This window comes from Sorex araneus, chromosome 9, assembly GCF_027595985.1.
Source record: "Sorex araneus isolate mSorAra2 chromosome 9, mSorAra2.pri, whole genome shotgun sequence".
Classification (NCBI taxonomy): Eukaryota; Metazoa; Chordata; class Mammalia; order Eulipotyphla; family Soricidae; genus Sorex; species Sorex araneus.
In genome coordinates, this window is record NC_073310.1 from 3,956,922 (window position 1) to 3,966,796 (window position 9,875).

General features: G+C 52.5%; 1 protein-coding gene across 1 annotated transcript in view; it reads right to left on the reverse strand.

The window, feature by feature from the left end:
- Positions 1-818, reverse strand: part of PPTC7 (protein phosphatase targeting COQ7) — a 51,530-nt gene extending 50,712 nt beyond the window's left edge. Inside the window, exon 1 of the mRNA XM_055147298.1 lies at positions 276-818. Coding sequence (XP_055003273.1) covers positions 276-513 — 238 coding nt within the window. The 5' untranslated portion in view covers positions 514-818. The remainder of the gene's footprint in view (positions 1-275) is intronic.
- Positions 819-9,875: the final 9,057 nt, after the last annotated feature.

Below are 9,875 nucleotides of genomic sequence, written 5' to 3' on the forward strand. Positions count from 1 at the left end.
CTGCGGCTGGCACGGCCAAGTGACTAAGAGCGCACCGACGGGTCACATTCCCGGGCTGGGTGACCTTGAGCACGTGGCTCGGCCGCCCGGCGCCTCAGTTTCCTCGACTCCCCCCCCAGGGGGGTGCTCGAGCGGAAAACGCCGCTCGCAGCGCTTGGCGCGGCGCCGGGCACATAGTAAGCGCTCCCCGCGCGCGAGCTACTACGGGCTGGCTCGCGGGCGCCCGCGCCGGCCCGGGGAGTCCCCGGAGGCGGGACGCGGCGGGGGGCACTCACCGAGCACGTCGGCCGAGCGGTGCCGGGCCACGAAGCACGCGTCGTCCCCGTAGCACGCGCCCTTCTTCAGGAGGCCCTTACGGAAGTCCTTGCCGAAGCCGCAGCCGGCCGTTACCAGCCCGTAGTCGCCGCCGCCGCCGCCGCCACCGCCGCCGCCGCCGGCCCGGGGGTCGGTCTGCGAGAGGCCGCCGAGCACGGCGCGGGCCACCAGGCGCCCGTACGACAGCACCGAGAACATCGCCGCCGCCGCCCCCCCGAGGAGGCGGGGGGCGCGCAGAGCAGGAGGACGCGGAGGCCCGGAGCCGGCTCTCTCCTCAGCCGCAGCCGCGCCGCCACCCGGGCGCTCCTCAGGGCGGCGCGCCGTCGCCGCCGCCGCCCCTGCCCGACGCGCGGGGCCTCGCACACGCTCCACCGCGCGCACCGGAGCCAGAGCGAGGTCAGAGCCTGCGGCTCCTCCGCTGGAGCCCGGCTGGGGTCCCGGCTGCAGCCACCGCTGCCGCCGCCATCTTCCGCTCCACTAGCGTGTTCCGGGCCGCGCCGGCAGCGCCGCCCCCTCCCTGGCCACGCCCCCGGCCCCGCCCACGCCGCGCGGCTCCGAACCAAGCCCCGCCCCTTTGGGCTCCGTGCCCTCTGTGCGCGCCGAGATTGAGCATGCGCAGAGGCCGGGGGCGCGCGGTCTCCCGGGAATTGTAGTCCCGCAGCTGAGTCGCTTTTCTGTCCACGCGCATTCCAGCACCTAGGATAATTCCCCAGACAGGGGATCTCGGTTAAGTGACTGAGAATCATAGAACTGTTGGAGAGTTTTCTTCTCTGTATCTCTGTATCTTTAAAGGTTATTGTTTTTAAATAACCAGCCGTTTAAAGAACAAATTGAAAGAGAAAGGGATTGGGTCATATAAAAATATATTATATAGTACTAAGAAGCTTTATTGAGAAACTGAAGTACACAAATTTGCTGACATCTCCCACCTTTATATACTGGAAAAATCTGTTTGGAAAAATCAGAAAATTTGGAGAACTAGATCATTCTTTTGGGGGGGCAGGGCAGGTTGTGAAATAGGATTAGGTTAGTAAGAGAGACACAGGCAGGACACTATAGATCTGTCTTATACTGCTTCAAGCTTTGCAGGTGATTGATTCTGCCAAATAGGGAGTAAAAAAAAAAATCCAGGTTCCAAATGTCTTTACCCCAAACCTTCGTTCTTTTGACCTGATTATACAAAGGTCTCCTTCCAACCTCTTAGGAGCCCAGAGAAATCGTGGAATACCAAAGACTTGCCAAGATGAAGCCCCTTCTCTCCACAACTGCAGTCTCTTCTGGTCAAAGGTCAACCTTTGGCTACAAATAGGTAGCCCTGGGCCACACCTGGAAGTGCTCACTTAGCGATCGCTCCTGGCAGGCTCCCAGGACCTTATGTGGTGCCCAGAATCAAACCCAGTTGGCTTTGTGCAAGGCATGTGCCCTACTTGCTATACTATCACTCTAGCCCCTACATGTTTTTTTTTAAACATTCAGTCCTGCCTGGACAAGAATATCATATGATCAGTCCGAGGTTTGGGCTATCACAAATAACCCCTTCCTGAAATAATTCAGGTTGAAAAATAAATAAATTTAATGGAGAAGTTTCTAATATAATACAAAAAAGGATAATAAATTTGGTGGGTTTTTTGGCTTTTTTTTGGGGGGGTCACACCCGGCGATGCTCAGGGGTTACTCCTGGCTCTGCACTCAGGAATCAGTCCTGGCAGTGCTCAGGGGACCATATGGGATTCTGGGAATGGAACCTGGGTCAGCTGCATGCAAGGTAAACACCCTACCTGCTGTAGTATCACTCTGGCCCCAGGATGATAAACTTGTATGTATAGCTGGATGTCTATAAAGATTGAGTTGCATGCCTTGCCTACGGGGTATACATATTCTCTCTCCTGCATGCATCTTCCATTCATTGTAATCTGGTAATCTGGGCTCCTACGCTATTAGCTTTGTTGTTTTTCTTTGTTCTTATTTTTATGTATCTGGAGGTCCTGTGTTCTTTGCTGTTGAATCCCCGAACAGCAAATACTTTAGTAAATGAGTGAGAGAAAGAACAAATATTTCACTGGTTCCAAAGCTTTCTAAGGGCAAAGATCATTTGCCATTGTATTATCAGAAGCCATTGCTTTTTGCTTGGCACCCAATAAGGGAGTTTATAAGTGCTTGAATAAAAGAAGAAATAATGGAATAGAAATAATAAATAATACTTTAAATAACATGTGTTGGAATGAAGGCATGTTTGATTAATAAATGATGTTCACAATGAAAGAGTGAGAACCAGAAAGATTGAGGCAAGTGATTCCATGTGGAATAATTTTTAGTATTACTGAAATATAAATAGATATCATCTGGAACATGGTCCTCTTACTATTTCTTAGGCAGGCTGGTCCGCGCTGGGGGTGCCCATCTCATTCTCCAAATGATCCCACTCAGCGCATCATTCCGAGACCCGATTTACTGTCATAACTCAACACTCCGTGGTTCCCAGGGTGCCAGCTGCTCAAAGGTTCTCCTCAAAATTGGACAGAGCAAATCACTTCTTCAAAGTGAGTGGCATTTTGTCAAATATGGGAAGGAAACAAAGAAGCAAAAAAGCTAAGTTACTGGATAAAAGAGAAGCACTCCAGATAATACCTTGCTAGTTTTCATGGCCGAGAGAATTGGAGGAAGACCAGAGAAGGCAGTGGCGCCTCGGGAACCTTCTGTTTGGCATTTCCACCTAAGCCACTGTGCTAAAGGTTGCTCTTTCAAACACACGCGCGTATCACTACCAGGCAAGCTGTCAGGTAATTCTACCCCTAAGGACACGCTTTTTAAAATAGCTCGTCAACCCCTTGCCTCTGCAACTCCCTTCAATATGCGTGTACCTTCCATTTTGGGGGCTGTCATTTCTATAGAGCTCGCAAGAACCAAGAACCGGTTGGGTGGGATAAGCAGGAGGGAGCAAGATGTGAGTCAAGCTGATAACCTCTGTCCTGACGGGCTGTTTTCACAGTTACGTGATACGGAACCTTGAGTTTCCCGGCTACTGAGGTGCTCGCAGAAGCACGATGCGAACAGAACCCTTTCTCAAAGCTCCTGGCACTCTTCTTTCTGAAAGGAGAGGAGACAAGACCTCAGATTTCCTTGAATCATTTATTCCCGGAGCCAGCTCTGGAAAGGTTCCCCATCCTAGGGAATGCCATTGGGAGAGGGTATTTGGGAAAAAAAAAAAAAAAAAACTTGCCCTGCTCTCTCTTAGAATTGCAATTCCCTCTCAACGTTTTGCTGGACATCGAAGCTATAGAGTTTAGGTCCCTAACAGAATCACATGCCGAGCACCTCGGGGGTGCCCGGGAGGTCAGTCCTCGGCGAGGCAAACAAGTGGTAAAAATACCGTCTGGGCTCCCAGCGCACCTCGATGGCGTTAGGAAAAAGCTCTGCACCAGAGTCACCCCAACTAAAAAAAGCACAAACACACACGCACAAAACAGGCCCGAATTCCCTCGTGAGGTCTTCTGCTTGGCTGCTACTCTGATCGCGTCTAATGTCTCACTGCTAACCTATTTAGAAGGAGCAGTAATTGGTTTACGGTGAAGCTGCCCTACCTTGAACTGCCAGTGACATCTGGGCCCAGATGTGGGGGTGCTGTGCCTGGGGGGAGCTAACCCCTGTCCCAGGCCTCTGTCCACCAGCTGCCGGCAGCTCGCCTCATCCCCGGGATGGAACAGCCAAAAACTACCCCCAGATACTGCCTGATGTCCCATGGGGGGTGGGGACAACAAGTGGAGAACCGCTGGGGTGTGCCAGCGCCAGGCGGGTAGACAAATAACTTACATTTTGTCTGAGGCACCAGGCACAGGATAAAAGGAAAAAAAAGAAAAAGAAAAGTATTGAGCTGGAGCGATACAGCGGGTGAGATCCTTGCTTGGCACACAGCAGACCTGGGTTCGATCCCCAGCATCCCTTATGATCCCCTGAGCACTGCCAGGAGTAATTCCTGAGAATTTCTGGGTGTGGGCACCCCCCAAAAAAATTAGGTTTTTTTTGTTTGTTTGTTCTTTGTTTTTTGTTTTTTTACTTTTTGGGTCACACCTGGCGATGCACAGGGGTTACTCCTGGCTCTGCACTCAGGAATCACCCCTGGCGGTGCTCAGGGGACCATATGGGATGCTGGGAATCAAACCCGGGTCGGCCGTGTGCAAGGCAAACGCCCTACCCTCTGTGCTATCGCTCCAGCCCCAAAATTAGGTATTGTTTTTCAGAGTAGCCATGGACATGAAGGCCGCTAAAGTTAAGTAAGATAAGTGCCATGAGCTGAAATAAAGGAAGAGCAGAAAGAGGAGAGATGGGTCCCACTGCTGGGTCTGTCCCTGAGAAGTGGCATTTGTGAGAGGACCGAGGAGAGGGAGGGCCTGAGAGGGCTCCTGAGTTTCTGAGAGACTCAACCAATGTAGAGGGACGGGAGGAGGAGAAACAGGCCCAGCTCCCAGGGGCCTGGAATGGGCAGGAGAAAGGGACAAGGAAAACACTTTCCCACCTAGAACGGCAAACAGAAGGAAGAATGGGCCCCGCGCTGCACAGGCCCGAGCCTCAGGGAAGCCGGTTGTGGAAGGCCACACAGCCCAAGTTCTCCACAGGACATGTCCCGGCACAAACCCAGAGGCAGAAAGGCCACCAGTGCCCAGAGGCAGGGGAACGGAGATGAAATGGGCAGTGACAGCTCATAGGGTTTCTTCTCGGGGTGAGGAAAATGTTCTGGAATCAGAGAGCGCACACACTTCCGCTGAACTTGGAAAAAGGGCTTCGGGCTGGAGCAGTAGTCTAGCGGGTAGGGCGTTTGCCTTGCATGTGGCCAACCCGAGTTCGATTCCCAGGATCCCATATGGTCCCCCCAAGCACCGCCAGGAGTGATTCCTGAGTGCAGAGCCAGGAGTATCCCCTGTGCATTGCCTGTGTGACCCAAAAAGAAAAGAGGGCGTGTTAGGGCAAAAGAGCTCTCTGGCAATTTAAGATTTAAGACAGGTTTCAGAGCGACACAATGAGTCTGGGGGTTCGGGAGCTCCCAGTTCTGCATGGTCCCCCTGCCAGGAGTGACCTCTGAGCACCTCCAAGTGTGGCCCCCAAGCCCCCAGAGGCCAACCACGGAGGGCTTTATAAGCTCACCTGAAGGTCCGTAATGCTGGAGACACCTGAGGGCCACCAAATGTTCTTCATGTCAGTACTAATAATACACATGATTGCACTTATAAACTTCATAATAAACTTAATTATAATAATAAAAATAATAATGAGTGAAAACGCTAGATACCATAGGGTGAGCATTATCTGCCCGCGCCGTTCTGCCCCCGTTGTCTGCTGAGAGCTGCTATCTAAACGGGCAACCCCAGAGACAGAGAGAAGAAAAGCGTCTGCCATAGAGACAGGCAGTGGGTGGGGGATGGGAGGGTGGTGGGAGGGAACCTGGGGACACTGGCACTGGGAAATGTACACTGGTGGAGGGATGGGTGTCGGAACACTGTGCGACTTAAACCGAATCATGAACAGCTTTGTAAGGGTCAATCTCACAGTGATTCAATTTAAAAAAGTAAAATAAATTAATTAAAGATATTTTATTATTTTAAAGTTATTTAAAATAATTTTTTTTTTTTTTGCTTTTTGGGTCACACCCAGCGATGCACAGGGGTTACTCCTGGCTCTGCACTCAGGAATTACCCCTGACGGTGCTCAGGGGACCATATGGGATGCTGGGAATCGAACCCGGGTCGGCCACGTGCAAGGCAAACGCCCTACCCGCTGTGCTATTGCTCCAGCCCCCCCTAAAATAATTTTTAAATTATTCTTCTGTGCTCTGGTTTCCCCCAAAGCACAGAAGACTGATTCATCTTGTTTTTTGGGTCTTTTTTTGTTTGTTTGTTTGTTTGTGGTTTTTTTTTGCTTTTTGGGTCACACCCGGCGATGCACAGGGGTTACTCCTGGCTCATGCACTAAGGAATTACTCCTGGCAATGCTTGGGGTGCCATATGGGATGCTGGGGATCGAACCCAGGTCGACTGCGTGCAAGGCAAATGCCCTACCTGCTTTGCTCTCGCTCCAGCCCCTCATCTTGTTCTTCGAAGTTTCCTGCTTGACAAAAATCTAAATTCCACCAGAGCAAAGGCCTTGGTCTATTTACATTTACTTCTTTTTCTCGAAAATTCCAAACAGTGTGTGGCATCTAAGGGGTGCCAAGTAAATGCTTAGGAAATGAATGTGGCTGATGAAACTCTTCCCAGAGAGTCCACAGAACATGTAACTTACTCTACAGATTGGGGGGGGGGGGTTGGGGGGGGGGTGGGCAGGTCACAAGTATTTTCCCTAGGAAGTTCGTGGGAGGTGCAAGCTAAACTGGAGAGGTGTCTAAGAAACGCTTAGAAGCCCAGGAAACTTAGTACCTGAAAAAGACGCTTTTCAAAAAGGCCTTTAAAAATTTCTTCTGAGGGCTGCACAGAAATTGTTAAGGCCCAGCCGCCTGCAAGGGCCTTTTGAAGGAGCTGGCCAGAATCTTTTTCTCCCACGGAACTTATCTTACTTTGTAGAGGGCATCGTGGTCATTTTCTTCCTACCTAGAATTCATTTCTCTCTATTCTCTGATTATTGTAGTTTGATTTTCTGTGGAGAAAAAAAAAAAATCCGGCACCTTTTAGGTTCCGTGGAAGTAGACCAGCGGTCGACACACAGCCCGGGCCTGACTGAGTGTCACATTGTGTTCTCCTGGGCACAGCAAGAAGGCGCCGGCCCCAACTGAGGCCCCTTCAGCTCCATTATGGGATCTTCCTGAAGTATTGAGAAGGAGAAATTCTGTTTTGTTTGTTTGTGTTCGCTTTGGTTTGGGGCCTTGCTCGGCTGTTCTCCAGCTTACTCCTGGCTCACTCGGGGGACCCTAGAGGCTGCCAGGGCTAGAACCTGGGTCAGCTGTATGCGAAGCAAGCGCCTGACCTGCTATACAATCGCTCCAGTCCTTCAAAGGAGAAATTCCTCCCGCGATTTTTTTTTTATTTTATTTTTTGCTTTTTTTTGGGTCACACCAGGCAATGCACAGGGGTTACTTCTGGCTCTGCACTCAGAAATTACTCCTGGCGGTGCTCAGGGGACCATATGGGATGCTGGGAATTGAACCCAGGTCAGCTGTGTGCAAGGCAAACGCCCTACGCACTGTGCTATCGCTCCAGGCCCACCTCCCGAGATTTTGAAGCTAACAAAATGTACGCTGGGGCGTCTGATGGCCCCACTGGGAGAACCAGCCTAGAAATGACGGCGGCACAGGAAAACGGAGGGGCTCGAGACAGCACAGGGGTTAAGCCTGGTTTGAGCTCTGAAAAGGCATAGAGTTCTCCGGAACACTGCCAGGAGTACGCCAGGGATAAGCCCTGAGCACTGCCAGCTTTTGATGGTCCAGAACAGTGACATCACCAAGGCTCTGGGCCCGCCTGCCCGCGGGAGTCGCCGTCCTGGAATTCATAACCCCCACTTGGCTGGAATCGCTGGGAATTGAGCGGGCCATCCACCGAATCCTGACCAGGACCTTTTGTGGCTCAGGTACTGTGGTTACAATGAATCAAATAAAGAACGAGTCCCTGTACCACAGGCAACTGTCCAGAGGCCACTTGTGGTCTGTCCACTTTCAGAGAAGAAAGTCCGCAGGAGGTGACCCCCGTCTCCTTCCAGATGCCACCGAGGCCGTGGGAAGCGCAGAGCCATTGCCCAAGCCCTTTCTCTTTTCTTTCTGTCTGTGGCCTGACCTTTGGTCTCCTGGTTCCTCCTCCAGCATGGGAACCTGTGGAGATCTGCCCGTGATTCACCTGTGTCACCCCAGGGGCCTCTGGCACCGGCCTTATCCATGCAGCTGACGCCCACCCTTCGCCTGCCTCCTCTGGGTGGGCTGAGTATTCGGAAAGACGGGGAAGAGTGTGATTATCCAACTCCCCAGCACCCCAGCGGGTGCACCTGCTTTTCACGGAACCCCAAGAGGCAGGGATGGAGAGAGCCGAGCCTCGGGGGGTGGGGAGGCTGAAGGGGCAGGCGGAGGCACATTTCTGCTGCGGTCACTGCTTTAGCTTCGACGTAATTGTGAGCGCAGTGGATTCTTGGCCGGGGCAGTTTGTGACGGCCACAGATTTCCAGCAAGACCTCAGCTGGCAGGGACTGGAGTACAAAGGCCTGTGGGGGCAGGCCTTGACCTAACCCTGCAGTACAGCTCTGACCTCAGAGGAGTCCTGGGGGTGCCCTGGTCTGTCTGAGGAAGGCTGACCCCCTACAGGCAGGGCTTTGGTTTCCAAGCCTTTGGGCTCGGTGGCTAAGAGACTTGCTTCCTGTCTCACCTTTCTCAGCAAAGTTTTCCACTGAACTTTAGACAGTGTGGACAGAGCTCCTGTCTGAGCCTTTTCACCGTGTCGGTGTGGCGTAGACGGATACCACCAAGTTCACACAGCCCCAAATCTTTTTTTTTTTTTCTTTTTGGGTCACACCCGGCAATGCACAGGGGTTACTCCTGGCTCTGCACTCAGGAATTACTCCTGGCGGTGCTCAGGGGACCCTATGGGACGCTGGGACTCAAACCCGGGTCGGCTGTGTGCAAGGCAAATGCCTTACCCACTGTGCTATCACTCCAGCCCCAGCCCCAAATTTGTTCTTCAGTGACTGGTTCCAAGACAGGTCCCTGGTGGGGCTGCTCCCCGGACTCTGTTCAGCCTGTCAGGTCCTGGGAAGGCTCCTCCCGCCACCACAGGGATCTGTTCTTTGCAAAATCTGCACCCTACTTGGCAGCGGGAAGTCCTTGCTCGACCACGGCCCTAGAAGGAGGACACGGGAGAAGAACAGGGTCCTTGCTCAGCAGTCGCTGTGCTGCTCTGAGGCTGAGGGAGAGGAAGCGAATGACAATTGAAAAGCTAAGACAACCCTGGACAGACGTGATGCCTTTGTCTCTGAGGAACTGGTTTGCTCAGGAAATCAAGAAGGGACTAGGCATGTGTAGCGAAATATTCTTCAGCCCTGTTCCCAGAGCAGGTCAGCACTCTTCACAGTGGCTGAGAAGCAATGGCCAGGGTCCGGCAGTGAAAAGTAGGATACTGGGGGCCGGAGCAATAGCACAGCGGGTAGGGCGTTTACCTTGCACGTGGCCAACCCGGGTTCGATCCCCGGCATCTCATATGGTCCCCCAAGCACCGCCAGGAGTAATTCCTGAGTGCAGAGCCAGGAGTAACCCCTGAGCATCGCTGGGTGTGACTCAAAAAGCAAAAAAAAAAAAAAAAAAAAGTAGGATACTGGGGCTGAAGCGATAGCACAGCAGGTAGGGCATTTACCTGGCACCCGGGTTCGATTCCCAGCATCCCATCCATATGGTCCCCAGAGCACTGCCAGGAGTAATTCCTGAGTGCATGAGCCAGGAGTAACCTCTGTGCATCGCTGGGTGTGACCCAAAAAGAAAAAAAAAAGGTAGGATACATATATACAACAGCCTCGCACCTCCACAGAAGGAAAGGAGATGCCCTCACGTGCTACCACCAGGAAGACTGTTCGAGGGCACGATGCTGGGAGGGAAATAAGCC